This window comes from Equus asinus, chromosome 9, assembly GCF_041296235.1.
Source record: "Equus asinus isolate D_3611 breed Donkey chromosome 9, EquAss-T2T_v2, whole genome shotgun sequence".
Classification (NCBI taxonomy): domain Eukaryota; kingdom Metazoa; phylum Chordata; class Mammalia; order Perissodactyla; family Equidae; genus Equus; species Equus asinus.
Window position 1 is genome coordinate 39,668,079 of NC_091798.1, and position 18,221 is coordinate 39,686,299.

An 18,221-nucleotide genomic window follows, 5' to 3' on the forward strand; every position below is an offset into this window, starting at 1 on the left:
TTTCCCTTAGATTCCCATGGGGCTGGGAAGGTGCCCAGATGGTACATGGCACTCGCTGTCTAGCTGCTACTCCCCTTCTGTGCAACACCCAGTATATCTGCATTCTTCAGTGGTGTGTCAGGAGTTATTAGTATTTCCCTCTTTTTACCTCACCACAAGTCAAGTCTAAGGGTTGTTTATCAAAGGAAGTCTAAGTTCCCACTCTGATATCGCAATGATAGGACTATATCAGGTTTAGCGATGTAATTAAACAAAACTCCTTAGCAACAGTATACGTTTGTGGCCATTGAATTATCATGCTCACTATGAGTGTTTATGGGGCTCCTGTTGTTTTATAAGGAATTGTATTCAAGTTGGACAGATGGGAGATGAGTAAAGAGATGGGTCTTTCTAGCATTCAGGAAATCTGAAGTTAGGAGAAGACAAATAGGAATCGGCTTCACACAAGAACTGATCAAGACTCGTGGATGCCACAGCATTTGGCACCTGTGGGAAAAAGTCTCTGAATGTATCATTTAATAAAAAAATATCTTGACAGAGAGTAGGAGAAGTTAGAGGCAGGGATATGTAGGGGTACCAGAAAAGTTTAATGGTGAAGGCCTCAAGCAATAGAGGCATTCATTTCAATTTTCCTGTCTCATTCGTTGGGGATCAGTTCCCATGCAAGGCCTGTCAGGCCAGGCTGCTCACCAGTCCTCTGCCGCAGTCTTTCCCTGGCTTCCCCACGTCATCTGGGCATCTTAGTGGTCAAAATGAATGCACAGCGGCTTTGGTTAAAGAGGGTAGGGGTGAGAGAAGGGCACTGGCTGCATCTGGGCTGCCTAGGCCTGGGCTCTGCGTTACTGGCTCCAGTGTGTGGCTCAGTCATGTGCATGCTTAGAGGGAATTATTTTGAGTATTCCTCAAAAAGGGAGCCTTCATTTTATGTCTGGTAAGTGGGAATGCAGCCACAACTATGTCCTCAGGGCAGGGACCAGTGGTGAAGCCGCCATACTTCTGGGATGACCACAGGGCAAATAATGTACAGACATCATTTCCTTTGACTAATCTTTTGTAATCCTGGTCCAGATGTGGCTTCTGAGAGTAGTTAAAGTTCTTTGTCTAAGTTGAGATTTTTAATTTAGGCCCCAGATGGAGCAGGAGGTAAATTTCCAAAAGGTCTGTTTTATTCAGTGTGTCACTGTCCTGGATTCCTGGCAGGCAGCAGTTTCATTAGAAAAGCAGATTTCATCCTGACTCATCTGCCTCGGTGAGACTTGTGATACAGCTTCTCAGGACTCACGCAGCCTGTCGTCTCGCTGGACAGAGCAGAGGGTACACTGTCCATCCTGCAGCAGTGGCGGCTACAGGCGCCTGGCTGGGGCCATGGAAAACCTTGAGAGACAGTTTGTTATGAGGCCGGAGCTTTGTCCTGGAATTTCCTGGCCTTTGTCTGTCTGCCGTAACTTCATGTACTGAGACGCCTGTTTTTAGAGTCTACTTCCTTCTGGGGGAAGAGTGCTACTGCCTTCCACAGCGCACTTCTGCTTCCTGTACCAAGCAACCTCCTTCCCCGTGCCTGTAGGTCGGGGATGGGGGAGCACTCTGGGCAGGTATGTGTACCTGGCTCCCAATGGACCGTACGTTCCCAGAAGTCACTGGTCACAAAGGACCCATAACCATTGGACATAAAAGCTGCATCTGCCAGCCCGGCCCGTTCACCCTAACCCTTGTTTCTTTCTCACACTGTAGCAGAAAAAATCCTACCTGGAGCGGAGCGTGAAGGAAGCTGAGGACAACATCCGGGAGATGCTGATGGCACGAAGGGCCCAGTAGGAAGCCTTAGGGGAAGCTCTTCCTCTTGACCCCTCCCATTCCTGGTGAGGGCGGAGGGGCCTGTGTGGGGAGATGGCCTCTGCTCTGCCCTGATGGATATTTTATTTGGACGGTCTGGTAATCCTATGTTTTGTACATCACTCTGAGCTCCTTTCAGATCCCAACCCTATATTTTTTTATCCTGGCTCTGCCTGCCACCCAGGACACTCCTCTCCCCTGAGGGTGAGTCATGAACTCCCAGGAGAGGGAAGATGGGAGCCAGGACAGATAGGGGGGCTCTACCCGAGCCTACTACTGGTCACATACTGGTCAGACCAATAAAAGGCACCTGTCCCACTCTGTGAAGTCTGCTTTTCTTGAGCTGATGGATGAGAACAGAAGAGGCAGAGGCTGTATCCGTGTGCCACAGAGCTCCTCCCTGTGCCTCCCCAGGGCTGCGACCCTGCTCCTTCTGCACTGAAGCCTTCCCCTCTTTTTCCCTTTTCTGTTCCTCTGAGTAAATCCCTCAACTTTTGAGCCTCTATGTAGTATGCAGATAAGAAGAAAGAATACCAGGGCATAGCTGAATTTAAGTGAGCAGAACAGTGGTTCCTCGGTGGCAGTCTGCCTAAACATTTCTTTCCCACTTCCTCCCAAACATTCCAAAAGAAAATTCAGTAATAAACCAGCAGCACCTCTAAGCCTGTGTCCCTTTGGCCAATGTCATAAGGTGGACACTACAGTCCTGAGGCCTCGCAGAGGCTATGAGGCAGTGGTGTGCTGGAGCTGCCTTGTACTGGCTCAGGAGAGCAAATTATTCAGTTTTCAGAAATTTTGTTGCAAGTCAGTTGTTACACAGCAATTATTAAAAATTAAATTGTGTAAATTTATAATTAAATTATATTAAAAGTGAGGATAAAAATATTCAAAACTTATACCTTCCTAAATACTTTACTAAATCTGGCCATTATCTACCTGTTTTTTTGAAGTTAACAGTCTATCGTATCTGGATGGTAGAAACACTATATAGTGGTGCGCTCTTGCACTTCCCTTCCCAGCTCTGCATTCAGGACATCACATTGGTAGTGTGAAATCAGCTATGGTGGGACCATTTACTCCACAGAAATCAGGTGATGCTAAAAAATCATGGCTTTTTTGTTTATTTTTAGAGAAAGCTGGTAGTTAAATATTTATCAGTATCTCCTGCTTTGGAGGTAAGGTGGGCAGGCAGAGGGAAGCAGGGAGGTGTCAACTGCAGCCTCTCGGGGCTGGCAGAGCAGGCCAGCTCAAGGAAAATCTGACTTGCTGCTGTGGCAGCTCAGCGCCACCCTGTGGCCAAAACTGAGATGGGTGGCCTGGCTGACTAGTTTGTATTATGACAGCTCTTCTGTCTTGTGTGTGGGTGTCGAGTGGGTGTGTGTTGGGATGGGACAGCAGGAAAAGAAGGCCTGGGGTCTCTGTGGACTCCTGCTCTCCTTCTAGAGCAGGCCCTAGGGCAGCCCACAGCTACCAAGAGACCCTTTCCTAGGTTCTGGGTAAAAGTGGGTACAGCTCTTTGATGAGCCCATATCTGAGTGGCACGAGGGAGAGAATGCTAGCTCAATGAGGGCCCCATGCCCTGGCTGAAAGACATCCTGCCTTGGAACCTGCCTTCGTAATAGCACTCACACTGTATAGCAGCCAGAATTAAAAGGTAATAGGTCTCTCATTATATACTGGACAGTGGCCACTAGCTGAGATACCCAGGGCTTAGCATCTATCTGGAATAATTCAGACAGTTGAGGTTTAGACAAATTTATTGAAACATAAGAGTGTTAGTGGAGAAATCATTCAGTGGTATGTTACATCATGCCACTACCTTGAATGTATAATTTTTAAATTATAAATATATATTTCAAACTAAGCCTTTGGCCAGAAAAATAAAAGGAAAGTCATTTAGCACATTTGTGAAAGGCCAATAAGAAATGGATCTTGAACATTAAAAAGATCAAGTCACTGAATTAAACAGCAGCAACCCCTGCTAATCTAGAATCCCACTGGTTGAAGGTAGAAGAAGTGTCTGTGCAGAGCTAATCATTTAGTTCAGCAATCAGAAGAGATGGGGGCAGGCACACCTGTCGGAGGTGGCAGCAGAGCTGGCAGGACAGGAGGGCCAGGCTGGTCAGGTGAGCATGTCCCAGAGACAGCAGCAACAGAGAGCAGTCCAGCAGGCTGTGAGGCAGGTGGATGTGCCCAGGTCATCCCTTCTTTGGTCTTCTACCACATAAACTGGAGGGGGAAGGGAAGAAAGGGTGAGAAGAATGAACTGGCGTAAACCCCGGGCCCTACAGAGCCAGCACCTCCCACACCAAGGGAGGCCCACAGCAGCTGAAAGCCACGAGCAGACTGGGTGCAGCCTTTCTACTTCTGCCGTGGCGGATGATGAATGGAAGGGTGGCTCAGCTCCTTAGGACACTCACCTCTGCAGGGACAAGCGCTAGGGAATCCATACAACAGCCTCACACCAAAGCAGCCAGAGTTCAGAGAAGTAAGAAATGTCCGTTGCTGTCTGGCCAGAGTTGGTTAACCCTACTTGGTTTATAAACCAGGCAACACCATGCCCCTGTCCCATACCCTACAAGGGAACTGGGGGGTGTTTCTTCAGATACAGCTAAGCCATCTCCCAAGAGCAAGAGAGTAACTCAAATCTCCTCAAAAGGAGAATAACCAAGAATCTTGGTTTTTCATACCTGGGCAAACACAGTATCAGAATGTGCCCCAACCTCTAAACTTTCACACAAAGCAGTAGAAGGCAGGGATGAAAACCTGGTCAAGTGGTGGAGCTTGGCACTCTTGGTTTTTCTCAGAATGGAGTTGGAAATCTGAGGCCTGTCAGGGCTAAGTGCTCTATTAAGAGATGTGAGTGCTAAACAAACCCACACATCAGGAAGACCCCCAACCACCCTTTACTCAGCAGCTGACCTGTGGCTGACATCAGCCCCTCTTCCTGTAAGGACATACTTAAAATGGCTGATGGTCAACGTTGGATCTGTGGCCATTTTTAAGAAAATCTCCAAACAACCATCCTCAACCTCAGTTGTAAGCAGTAAGGTTTAAACTTTTTCAAAATTCATGAATACATGAATTTTATACATGAAACCAGTCCTTTGGCAGGCTTCTTTCAGTTCTATTTTTGTGTATCTATTTTGATACCTCCTCTCTTGGCAACTCCTCTCTCCTGGTATAGTAGCTAGAATACGCCGGGTTAGTAGTGAGCTTTCCAAGTTCCCCCATTGTATCAGCCACCCTCCACGGAGACATCCCTTGCCCTCTCATGGCACAGGTTTAATGCTCGCCTTCATTTGGCCCCACTCAGCAACACAGGCAAAGCTGTTCTGGGTCCGGGAGATAAGACCCACCCCAAGGGATGCCTAGTCAAAAAGAAGACAGCCCGTTTATTCTGAGGCCTGATGAGGTATATTACCTGTGTTAGTCCTAACAATAACTTTGAGATAGATGTTACCATCATCCCCATTTCACAGGTAAGGAACTCGAGGCCTAGAGAGATGTAAGTCCCTTGTTCAAGCACACATGACCAGCCAGAGGCAGAGCAAGGATCTGAACCTAGGCCTGTGGCAAGCTGGTCTTGCCCAGGCCCTACTTGGGTAGAAAAGGGACCAGGAGGAGCACAGAGTGAATGGACTCCAGAACAGTCCTCTCTCACACCAGCCAGAGCCCACCCCACTCACTGAAGGCCTGGGCACTCCAGACCCTGGGGTCACTGCTGCAGGAGAGCCCCAGGCAGGGTGTCACCTGCCATCTGTCCGGATGACTTGCCCAGGGTCCCAGCCTCCCCGGGAGGCTGCACGGGCAGCTTTGGACAGGGAAACCAAGAACAATTGCCTGCGGACCCCCTTGAACAATCCCTTCTTGAATTCTTCCCGTCACAGGACTGGCTCTGCTGCCCCTGGGACAGAAGGGCCCTCTCCCCTGCCAACTCTAGAAACAGTCTGCTTGATCAAGGCCTGAGACCCAGGCTGAGGCTGGGCTGCAGCGTGAGAGGTCCTGCAGTCTCTCTTAAGCTACCGTTTATCGAGCTGTTCACACGTGCTGGGTGGGACCTGTGCTGCAGGCCTTCCATCACAGTACCAGGCAGGCCTCACAACCCTGTGGTACACCTGTTGGTACCCGTCTCCTCCCTGCTTCCCCTTCTCCCAGCCCTTCCCTCCTGACAGAACCTCCAAACCTTCGGCAGCTTAGTCAGGGAAACACAAATGTCCCAGGGTTGCTTCCCCATCACCTTTCTCCTTTCGTTTGGTCAAGTTCATTTAGCCAGGGCTCATTTCACATGACCTATTCCGACACCTGGGACAATAGGGACTTCGAGCTCATTACTCCCAGACAATGCTTACAGAGGTTAGAAATAACCAGTCTGCCTACAGGACAGAGGACTTCAACCAGAGGGCTGCGTCAACCTTGATGGGGTGGGTAGTGCTGTACATACCTTAGAAACCCGAGTCAGTTATTTCCTCGAGCGCCAACTCTTCCAAAGGCCTTATGACTTTTTCCTTCCTGTTAGCTGAGGACAGAACCCCTGCCCTCAAACTGTTGAGAAGATAGGGGGTGGAAGAGTGCATGTCGGGGAGGGTAGGTCTAGAGGTAGGAGTGACTTGTGGTTTTCCTTGCTTTTCAGTCACCCAAATCAGGGGTGACTGGCCCCAGAGAAAGCTCTGAGGAAGGCCTTACAGTTCCTCATAGCACCTGCTCTGGGGCCCAGAAATGGCATATTTTACAGCTGTATCTTCCTAGATGCCATCCCTACCTATAGGGTCTGAGCTACTGCCCGCCCCCCCAGAGGGTGCCTGCTGCACTGAGCTGCATGGCCTTGTCTGCCCCAGGGTACCCCTTCTCCCTCGGGGCCTCACGACACCTCACTGCTACTCTGCCATGCGTCCCCATCCCTGCCATCCAAAGGGTGAATCTGCCTAAGAGCTCCTACACTGCCCTGGCTGGCCAGCTAGTATGTAGCCTGAGTCCTGGGCATGACACCCTCCCTGGGTACTTAAAGCATCGCTAGCAGTACTGGTTACCCAGCAGGAGCTGGGGCAGAGATGATTCCAACACAGGTGTTCCACACCCAGGGCCTTCCAGCAACTGGCCTCTACTGGCAAGCAGGGCATAAAGGGGGCAGAACCATGGTTATGTGAGATGTTAAACATTAGGGGAAGCTGGGTGAACAGTATACAGAAACAGCACTATCTCTGCAACTCTTCTGTAAGTCTAAAATTATTTCAAAATACAAAGTTTTAAAAAAGGGGAGGGATCAAAAGAACACTGGGTAGGGTGGGAGCAGGCAGTGCCTTTCCAGGCAGGCAGTGCCCAGGTCAGGGGAGAGGTGCTGGTGAGTTCCTTCTTGGAGATCAAGTGCCCCCGTGTGGCCAGCCTGTGGACAGGGGCTGGGCTCTAGCTCCTCCTGAGGGATGCAGGCAGGGCCTTACAGATTGGCTTCCATATACATCAGCCAAAAGGCTAACCCTGCTATTCACTGCCTAGTGTCTCAGTAGCCAAGACCACCCTGTTCAGCACCAGGAGCCTGTGCTCTGGCCCCAGGCAAGAAGGGACTGTAGTCTCAGAAAACTACTGTTGAGCTGGAGATCAGATCCACGCGTCCCTTCACTAGCTTGTCTCTCTTGCCCCCAGACAGCCCTTTTGCCACCAACCCTCAAGGTTCTCAGCCCCAGCCCGGGGTGGGGCCTGCAGAGGAGCAGAGCTTTGCCACATGAATGCAAGTGCAAGAGAGAGACAGAGTATGTGTGTGCTGGTGAAGGGGGTTGGGGGAATATGCAGGGAGAGGTGTATGAGCATACAGGTGTGACCCAGAGGCCCAGACTAAGGCCTGGGTAAGCTTGGGTCTTGGGAGGAGACCTCCAACCCCCTTGGTAGAGGCCCCCACACATCTTCCTGCCTCTGTGCTGGAAGCAGAGAAGATAGATGAAAGATGCTTGGAGGCATGCAGCCTCCTGTGCCCACATGCCTGCCCACCAAGCCCTGAGGTCTGCTCCTGGGTCACCAGCCTGCCCTCCAGGACCACCAGACACTACCCAGAAGTCTCAAGTTCTAGGACTACCATATTTCACAACCCCAAGGGTGCCATTCACATGGGCTACTCAGAAACCTGGTAGGCAGGCAACAGGCAAGTGGGGCTCCAGGCCACACAGGGGCCAAGGGCAGAGATGGCCTGCAAGAAATGTGAGCAGAGGCCTTCTCAGCTGAAGGCTCCAGTTTCTCGGTCAGCCCCATCCTGGAATATGAAACCTTTGCTTGCTCAGCTCAGACATTTTAAATGATTAATGAAGTGTTCTGAAGTGGTAATAGAGCCTTAGCAGGCCTTTCCTAGTTGTGTATGCATCTGTACACAGTCCCTACCCAGCAGAGCTAATAAGGAGAAGCAAACACACAAAGACTGAGGCCTCCCTGAGTTCTGGCATCTTGAACCTTCTTGCTCCAGGAACTAGGAAGCTGCACCTTGGCCTCTTGCGGCCTAGACCAGTGATGGGCCCCCAGGGCTGCTCCTCAATTGTGAAGACCACCACAGCCACAGCACCTCCCAAGAAGTGTCCCCAATGGAGATGACGGCTTTGCCAGAAGCAGGAGGCCTGTTGTCTGTGCTCAGCTGCCCTCACCCCACCTTCAACACCTAGACCAACAGAAGAAGGCCAGCCTTCCAGGAGGTATCAGAGGATGCTGGAGCAGCCCTCCTACTGCTCAGACCAAGAGGCAGGAAAGGAGGGAAAAACCTTTAAGCGTTTTAGGACTAAGTAAAATCTCAAGATAGCCGTAGGTTGGATCCTGTCCCTCCCATGCAGGGGCAGAGAGGAGAGCACACAACTTGCTGAGGATCCACTTCAGCTTTCCTTGGAGGTGCATGGGCAGTGGGATCATTTATTATTCAGCACAAGGGGGCTGCACTGGTGAGAAAAGATGTCCTAATGGCAGTGCCACTGTGCCACCTGCTCTCAAGCCCATGAGCACCAGGTAAGTGCTGAGGGGAGAGAGTGATGGGGTGAAGGGTGGTTAGGAATAGTAGAGGTGATCAAGGGTGTGTGGTTTTCACTGGAGTCTGAAGGTTAAGAGCAGGCGAATTTAGGACTATCTTCCACTTTCCTCCTCCTCCACAGGGAGGCAGGCTATGGGGCTGGCAGCACTGGCACAGCCTTAGCCCAGGCTCTGCAACAGCAGCTGCCTTTGCCCGCTCAGCGTGGACCTTCCCCAGGCCTCCTGGGTCTCTTTGTCTGCCCGCCCTGCTCCTCATGCCTCCTTCTGCAGCTTCAGCTCTGGCCTCACTGTCTCTTATGTGGAAGCTGTGAGTCAGGTGAGGCCCTGTCTCCCAAGTCTCTATCCCTCTCTCTGCTTCAGTGTCCCAAGATACCCACCAGGGCAGAACAGTCTGGGAGGTGGCCAGCAATTCACCTGCCCACCCATGCATCTGACTGGCCCACCCAACGGATCGTTCAGCCTGCCATCACTCTCCAAACCTTGAGTGCCAGGTGTTTGTGTGGATTGGTCTGGAAAGGGTGAGAGCTTGCTGACCTGTGTGTGGGTCCTGTTCTGAGATCTCCAGAAGTGCAGCTGCCACCATCCTGTCAGGGAGGCAGCTGCTAGACAAACCCAAGGAACTATCTCAGCCAAGACCAAGCCTTCTGAGAGGCTCATGAGGGTCTAGGGAACCCCAGGGCCATCTCACCCAGAGTGTCCAGAGTGGGGATGAGCTCCCACCCCCAGGCTCAGTCACAAGGCCAACTTGCACTTCCACCCTGTCCACCCCAATCAGTCCGATAAGGAGCAGACCTGACAGCAAAATTTTTTCATAAATGTACATTTGGACACGTGCCAGTCTGACAGGTAGGGCTGCACTGGCCACTGCCTCCTGTGGCCCTATCCTTGACAGGGTTGGCTGCAGACATGGGGACAATTGAGAAGATCTTAGATGCTAGAACTGCAGATGAAACTGCCTTGGGGATCACATTGGCCAGTCATTCTTGGTAAGGAGAGGATGCTGAGCTCACAGAAGGGAAGTAATTTGATTGAGGTCACATTGTGAATTACAGGCAGGTCCTGGCCTGTCACCCAGCCTTCCTGCCACCTGGCCCAGTGCTCTCTGCACATCAAGATGAGGCTCACTTCAAATTAGATAGCAGCCTGGCTGCAAGTGCCTTGAAATGTGGCTGTGTATGGAGAGGTGAAAGGTCTCTCTTCTCTCTGCCCTGTTCTCTCTGGATATCCAAAGTCTGGTGGGAGGGCAAGATCTAGTCCTCACCCTGCTCCAGAGTGTGTCCCAAGAGAGTCAGGGCCCATTACCTCAGACTGGCCTGGTCCAGTAGTCAACTGGGTGACAGTGAGTTACAGGATCCCTCCCGGCAGCCACTCACCAGTCTCCAGGCAGGTGAGTGGGTGTGTTGGCCCAAAACAAGGCACCTCCTAGGGGTGGAGGGAGGAGGGGTGGCTGGACCCTCCCTCTCAAGGAATCTACTTCAGACTTTCCTTGGCTACCCCACCCCTTGGGTTGCTTTGTTCTCGAAGGACAGTATTTGTACATGGGCTCTGGAGGGGCACTGCCCAAGTTCCAATCCTTACGCTGCCACTGACGGGCTGTGTGACCCTGAAGAAGTCACAGCTTCCCTGTGCCCCAGTCTTCTCACTTGCAAAATGGGGGAAATAGTAGTGCCTAAGAGCCTATGTTTTGTGACCAAAAAACCCCACGATAATGTAAAGTGCTTGGCCCAGGGCCTGGCACAAAGTGAAGGTGGGAGGACTTAATAACTAGGAACCGCGACGTGTGGCGTTCTACAGAAGAATCACCACACATCTGTTTCGTTATTCTGGGTCCGTGTGTGGGGAGGGGCTCCTCCAACCAATCCATGTTGGGATTGGTATTTGTACGTGTGGCCCCAGATCATCCCAGGACGACAAAAGCAGAGGAACTGGCAGTCCGTGTGAGGCACAGCTCTCCCAGAGAGAGGGAAAGAAGCAACCCAGGGGAGAGGCAGGGGGCTGTGTGTGTGTTGGGGACGAGTGAGGCAGAATACTGACAACTTTAGCTGTTGAGACCCCTCACACTGGAGAGGGTGAAATATTTGGAAACAAGCCATTTCCTTAGATAAAGGGAATAAGGAAACCCTCATACATTTGTGTGCGTGTGTGTGTGCGTCTGTGTGTGCGCCTAGACGTGCTGAGCCTATGGCTGTCACTAAGGCTGCAGAAGAACATGATATGAAGCATAACACGAAAGAGGTCAAGTTAGAAGGGACGTACATGTTTAAAAGCCTGAGAACTGAAGAGTAAAGAGTTTCTCCTTAAAGAAAAAAGCCAATCAAATGTGATCAGTCCACAACTGAATCTCAGAAATTCCAGCAGAACTAGAGGCCCTGTTCATTGAATCTCAGAAAAGGGACTGAATTCTCTGAGGACAAGAGAATGTCTTTAGAGAGGCAGCTCCCTCCAGTCTGTTTTTCAGTCTAGGAGAGGTGCAGATATGGGATAAGGGAGCTGACAGCATTTTCTGTCCACAGTTACAGATTATTAAAAGTGAAAGGACCGTCGTTCTCCTCCCACCCTCCCACTTCCCAAATGGAGATGCTGCAGAAGGCAAGGAGGTTGCTGAGGAGCCCGACCAGGGCGTGTGTGAGATAAGGGACAAGTGCACGTCACTTTCCTTGTGTGGAACTCAATACAGTGCTGGAAGCTGACAGTGGAAGCTTCATGTGCAAGAGGCTGGAGATCGAGAAGTGCTTGGTAGTTTCCAGTGAAGACCATGATGTTCTACAAGCGGGAGAGTGGAACTCACCCCACTTAATTAAAAGAAAATAAGGGCTTCCCCTGCCCCCCCACTATAACCAACAAAATAAGAGGTCAAACCAGGGCCCACATCCCTGCTACCAACTTAGGAGTCAAGCAGACCCAGCTGAGGCCCTGGCTCTGTTCTTCTGTAGACGGGTGAATTGAGGTAAGTCACTTGACCTCCTGGAGCCTCTGTTTCCGCCTCTGTAGGAAGGAAAGACAGTGGTGGAAGCTACTGCCTTAGATGACATGGAAAATGTGGTGAGGACAAAGGTGAGTACCATTAAGACAAGTCGAAAAAAGGAAAGGACTCGGTTTACAAATAGGAAAGTTTCATCATGGGTTTCTTAAATAGATCATATAGTACATTTCAAACATTATCTTTCATAATTTGATAGCCAATCTATCATTTATGTTCACAGAGCTAAAGAACCGAGGTGCCAGCCGTTCCAGTGCAGCGTCCACATTTGTGTTTGCTGGCCCAGCAGCACGCACAAAGCTTGGTCTTGCAAAACACAGCTGCAGCAAGCACCCCAAGCCCAGAAGAGTGTGGAGACCTGCATATCCAGAGAAATGCCACAAGCTGACAGGAGGGCTGAACAGCTTGGGGGTAGGGGACTCTATCCAGATGAACTTAGAAAATGGAAGACAGATAATTTTAGTTTTTTGTAAATCTGAGGAGATAACCAAGAGCTTCTCATGCTGGCGAGAAAAGAAAGCCACCAAAAGGAATCTCAAATGGTTTACTAGGGTGACAGGCCCATTTCTGTTGCACAAGACTTTAGTGAGTAATCTCACATACCCTGAGGGGAAGAGACACCTTAGGATAGCCTGTGCTTCTCGCTTAGTTTGGAGAGTAGAAAGCAGTTTTTCTTTTATCCTAAAGTCGGCCAAGAGATGAGGGAAGGGACTGAAGGGCAATAATGAGGAACACACAAGATGAGAACACAGGCAACAGGCGATTGTGTCCTCAGCACCCCACCGTTCTGCTAGAAGTCTGTCTGTACCACTGCCTCAGACAGGCCAGAGGAACCACAGGTGAGCTAGGGAGGATGCCACTGTAAAGATCAAAGGGGAGAGAGGGGCCAACAAGCATGAGATGCGCGGATGTCATTACTACAGCAGAAGGAAGGAAGCAATTCATTATATCAAGAATATATTTCAAATTCAGTTTTTGGAGAAATAAATATGAGGGGGGCTGCTGTGCCAAGCAGAAGAAATTAAGGAAAATCTAGAGAAACATCTGATCATGCCCAGTACACAACAGCTCTGTGAGCCTGTGGCAGGGTGTAAAGACCTTGAGGGCAGGGAGAATCCTTTAATGGCTGGCTGCTGCACACAGTCTTGCTCACGACCCACTCAGAAGTGAGCCACACAGGGACCAAGACTGTGAATGATGATGGCTGACCTACCCCAGAGCATGACCTGGCCCACAAGCCCCTCAACATGGTTGTCATCTCTTCATGGCTGTTCCTACCCAATTTGATGTAAACCACACCTCATTTACTGCCAAACTTCAAAAGAAACCAATGTGACCAATCAAAAGCTGGGGCTCAACTCTGGAATCCTCACAGCACAGCAGGCGAAGGAGCAGGCTGCCTTGTGTCACTAAAGGCACATGAGAGTGAGCGGGCAATCCTACTTAAATACCCGTCAGGCTCCCTAACGATCTGCAGGTTCAATACAATTCTAATCAAAACCCCAGCTGTATTTTTCGGAGATAAACCGTTTCTAAAATTTATGGAAAAGTAAGAGAACTAAAATAATTTTGAAAAAATAAAATTGGAGGAATCACACGACCTTATTTTAAGATTTAATATAAAGCCAAAGTAGCCAAGACAGTTATGGTATTGGCAAAGGGCCTGACACAGATCCAAGGCACAGAACAGAGAGGACAGCAGGACCCACATAAACAGGGCCGACTGATGTCTGACAAATAGGCAAAAGCAATTCAATGGAGAAAGGATAGTCTTTACAAACGTTGAAGAAATTGGCATGCAAAAAAACTAAAAACCTCAACCATTTTAAACCTCATATTTTATACAGAAACCCAAAATGGATCATAAATCTAAATGTAAAACAAAACTATAAAACTTTTAGAAAAGATCGGAGAAAAACTTCAGGACCTGGGGTTAGGCAAAGAGTTCTCAGACCTGATACCAAAAGCATGCCCAAAAAAGAAAAAAATGATAAATTGGTCCTAATAAAAATTAAAAACTTCTGCTCTGTGGAAGACACTTAATATAAGGGGATGAAAAGACAAGCCATGGGCAGAGAGAAAATATTTGCAAATAACATCCTGCAGAGGACTTGTCTCTAAAATATATACTCTCAAAACTCCACACTAAGAAAACAACTCAATTTAAAAGTGGGCAAGGGGCCGGCCGGTAGCACAGGGGTTAAGTGCGCACGTCCTGCTTCAGCGGCCTGGGATCCGCCGGTTCCGATCCCGGGTGCGGGCATGGCACCGCTTGTCAAGCCATGCTGTGGCAGGCGTCCCGCATATAAAGTAGAGGAATATGGGCACAGATATTAGCCCAGGGCCAGTCTTCCTGGAGGATTGGCAGCAGTTAGCTCAGGGCTAATCTTCCTCAAAAAAAAAAAAAGTGGGCAAAAGACTTGAACAGACACTTCACCAAAGAGGATATAGGGAAGGCAAGTAAGTACGTGACAACATCATTAGCCACTTAAAAAATGCAAATTAAAACCACAATGAGATGCCACTACACACCTATAAGAATGGCTAAAACAAAAAATACTGACAATATCTAAGTACAAGGACACAGAGCAACAGGAACTCTCATTCATTGCTGATAGGAATGCAAAATGGTACAGCCACTCTGAAAAACAGTAGCGGTTTCTTAAACATACACTTAATCATATGATCCAGAAATTGCACTCCCGGGTATTCACCTTAGAGAAATGAAAATTTATGTGTACACAAAAAACTCTACAAAATTTGTAATCGCTAAAAAGTGGAAACAACCCAAATGTCCTTCAACAGGTGAATGAATAAAGTGGCACCTCCACATAATGGAATACTACTCAGCAATAAAGAAGCCACCAGATTTTCACAGAATACCCCAGCAGTTACACACTGATGATTTTGCTTGAAAGGCAGTATGCTAGAAGGACATTCCAGGGCAGAACGCATCTACCCTGAAACTCCCTTGGCCAAATGTCCTAGAAAATCCTGAAAGACCAAAGACTTTCAAATGTATTCCCCAGGTCCCCAGGGTTCCATAAACAGGTAGGGGGTGGTCCCTCCTTGCCTCAACAGCAATTCCATAGTATCTATTTTCCATTCTACAGTTGCATGTAAAGTTTTTTTGAAAAGATTTATATTAGAAAGATCTGAAAACTATCAAAGTATCAAACGGTGGTCATGAAGGATCTGTACTGTTGCTGGGGTTCAGAAGGGCCTCCCTGGAGCATGGATGGTCATATGCTTGGCTGTCTGTGTGCTGGACCCTCCAACAGCCACCCCAGGGGACACAGTCTGCTTTGAGAAGCAAGGTCTCCTTTATCAAAGCTGAGTGACAAAGGCCTGACTCCCTTACTTGGTGTCTGGCCTTTCTGGAACTTGATGTGGTGTTGCCTACTTCTCTCCAGTTGAGCAGGGTTTCGAGCCTTCATGCTTCAGCTGGTTCTTTGTACCTCTGAGCCTGTCTCTTTCACGCCTACATAAATGTCTGCCTTCCTCCAGGCCTGAGGAGCCCTGTCTTCTGGTCCTAGCAGTCTTGTCTTTCCCTCTGTTGGGTCCTTCACAGAACAGGAACTGGAGAGCAGTCCACTCTATAGGGACAATAGTGAGGCTAAGTCCAGTGGATATTTCTGAGTTCCTACCTTACCTGACTTGCAGCAATATTTGATGGTACTGATCATTCCCTTGTTTTATTTTTAAAGACTGTCACCTGAGCTAACAACGATTGCCAATCTGTTATTTCTTCTTCTACCCAAAGCCCCCCAGTACACAGTTGTATATTCTAGCTGTAGGACCTTCTAGTTGTGGTATGTGGGACACCGCCTCAGAGTGGCCTGATGAGCAATGCCATGTCCATGTCCAGGATCCAAACCAGCGCCTAGGCCACTGAAGCGGGGTGCACAAACTTAACCACTCGGCCACGGGGCTGGCCCCTCCCTTCTTAATACAAATTCTTCTCTCCACTTTTAGGACACACACCCCATTCTCCTGGTTCTCCATCTCTGACTCTTTTGCAGATTCATCATCTACAGGTCCAAGTCAGTTTTCCTTAAAGCTCAGCCCTACACTGCCACCTTTTCTTTTCTCTCCATATTTCTACCCAACCTGATCTCATTCACTGTCACAGTTCCAGTTACCACCAATATGCCAATGCTTTCCATATTTATATCTCCAGCCCCACCTCTCCTCCAAGCTCCAGGTATGTATACAACTGCTTACCTGACATCTCCACTTGAATGTCTCAGACACCTTGACATCTCAGTCTAACCCAACACGTTCAGAGCCCAACATGATTTTTTTCCTCCCAACCAAACATGGTTCCTCCTTTCCATTGTTCCCAACATCCAAACACCACCACTGGACATCTAGTTCCAGTCATACGCCCAGGAGTCATCCCCGACTCTCCTTCGCTTCTTCAATCCCCATATGCAATCCATCACCAAGTGCTGTTGATTTTACTTCTAAATATCTCAAATGCATTCATGTCTCTCCATCATCACCATGTGAACTTGTGCTCCCCTCCAAATCCTTCTCTACATGGAAGCCAAAGGGATTCATTGATCATATCATCCCTTTGTTTAAAATCCTTCAATGGCTTCCCACTGCTCACAAGACAAAAACCCAAATCCCTAACTGGGGCTATGCGCTTCCCCGCCCCGCCCCCCATCTCTTTTCTGCCTGTTTCTCATCTGTTCCCAACATCCCGTTGCTCTCTGCCACACTAGTTTCCTCTTCTAATTTCTCAAGTGAGCCGTGTTCTCTCCTGCCACTGGGCCTTTGCACCTGCTCTTCCTACAACTGTTTTGCCTGTCAAAACCTGTTAATCTTTCAGATCCCTCTGAGACTGTGCAAGATTGCCCCTCTTTTATATGTTTTCATAGCAATACACAGCTTCTCTTCATAGGAAAGTAGAATGTCAGTTATTACCTGTGTGATTATTTAATGTCTGGTTCCCTCTCTAGAGTGCAAGCCCCATGAGGGCAGAGATCAGGTCTGTTCTGTGTGGTTCATCACCTAACACTGGAGCTGTTCAGCATTTACTGAGTGAATGAATGCTGGTCTACAACTGAGGGTGGTTCTCTGGGAGTGTGCATGGGGCAGATCAAAGACCAGCTCCTCCCACAGTTTAAAGTGTCCAAAGGCAATGCTGTGATAAAACTGGGTTAAAATCTTCTACTGTGACCCCACTGGAGTGAAGAAATTATTTTCACCAAAAATGTAATATTTTTAAAAGAATCCATTCACAATAGCATTACTAGGATAATGTACCTCAGAAGAAATGCAATTTTAAAAACCAACAAAGGGGTGCCAGCCCCATGGCTGAGTGGTTATGTTTGCACGCTCTGCTTCGGCGACCCAGGGTTTCACCGGTTTGGATCCTGGGTGCAGACATGGCACAGCTCATCAGGCCATGCTGAGGCAGCGTCCCCCATGCCACAACTAGAAGGACCCACAACTGAAATATACAACTATGTACTGGGGGGACTTGGGGGAAAAAAAAAAGATTGCCAACAGTTGTTAGCTCAAGTGCCAATCTAAAAAAGAACAACAAATAAACCAACAAAGGATATGTGAAAGGATATGAAGAAAATTATACAACTTATCTAAGGATATAAAAGAAGACAAAAATAAATAGATACCATATTCATGACAGGAAGACAATACTGTAAATATGTCAACTCTTCCCCCAATTCTCTAAATTACATGCCATCTCACTTAAAGCCAAACATGGTGGTTTGCCACAGAAACTGACTCATCCTAAAATCCAGATTAATGAGTAAGAGGCGAATAATAGCCAAAATAATCCTGAAGACAAAGGGTATGTGTGAATGCATGTGCTGGGGACGGGGAAGATGGTTACCATACCAGACTCCGGATTCTAGCTCATTCATATGTGGGAGCTTGGTATATGACAAATCTCATTTCAAATCAATGGGGAAAGGGTGACTTAATCAATAAATGGTGTTGGAACTCTCAACATGGACGAAGAAAACCAGAGCCCTAGCCTATACCATGACCAAAAATAAATTTAGGTGGACTAAAGACTACCTGAAAAAATTTCAGAAGAAACTATAGGTTTATGATCTTGGAATAGAAAATGATATTTCAAAGACTAAAAGACGAAATATAAGGGAAAGATTGATAAATATGACATTTAAGAACTTTCATACTAGAAAATACACTATAAAAAAGGTTGAGACAGAAGATACTTGCAAGCCTATAAAGTGATAAATATTAGTGTCCAGAATATTTAAAGATTCCCTCCAAATCAATAAGTAAAGACAAACCAATAGAAAAAATGGGCTAAGAATATGTACAAGCAATTCACAGGATTTGTAAAAGCAAATTGCCAAAAAGTTCTAGTTTTATGTGCAAGGTCACTAGTAATCAGGGAAGGTAAATTAAA

General features: G+C 48.3%; 2 protein-coding genes and 1 long non-coding RNA gene across 6 annotated transcripts in view; 2 read left to right on the forward strand and 1 right to left on the reverse strand.

The window, feature by feature from the left end:
• The window catches only part of PFDN1 (prefoldin subunit 1), a 58,857-nt gene extending 56,703 nt beyond the window's left edge, over positions 1 to 2,154 (forward strand). Inside the window, exons 4-5 of one of the 2 annotated variants that reach the window (XR_011505805.1) lie at positions 1,201 to 1,592; positions 1,732 to 2,154. Coding sequence is in view for 1 of the 2 variants with exons in the window: in XM_044780590.2 (XP_044636525.1) it covers positions 1,732 to 1,815 (84 nt within the window). In the remaining variant the exon portion in view is untranslated. The remainder of the gene's footprint in view (positions 1 to 1,200; positions 1,593 to 1,731) is intronic. The other variant, XM_044780590.2, reaches the window with a different exon arrangement.
• A 1,418-nt stretch (positions 2,155 to 3,572) lies between these two features.
• The window catches only part of PURA (purine rich element binding protein A), a 124,544-nt gene continuing 109,895 nt past the window's right edge, over positions 3,573 to 18,221 (reverse strand). For all 3 annotated transcript variants that reach the window (XR_011505803.1, XR_011505804.1, XR_011505801.1), the window contains exon 3: positions 3,573 to 4,062. The gene's annotated coding sequence lies outside the window, so the exon portion shown is untranslated. The remainder of the gene's footprint in view (positions 4,063 to 18,221) is intronic.
• LOC123290124 (uncharacterized) lies at positions 4,069 to 18,162 on the forward strand. The gene is made up of 3 exons (XR_006534481.2): positions 4,069 to 8,808; positions 11,343 to 11,776; positions 12,033 to 18,162. It is a non-coding gene; the product is annotated as an uncharacterized lncRNA (long non-coding RNA).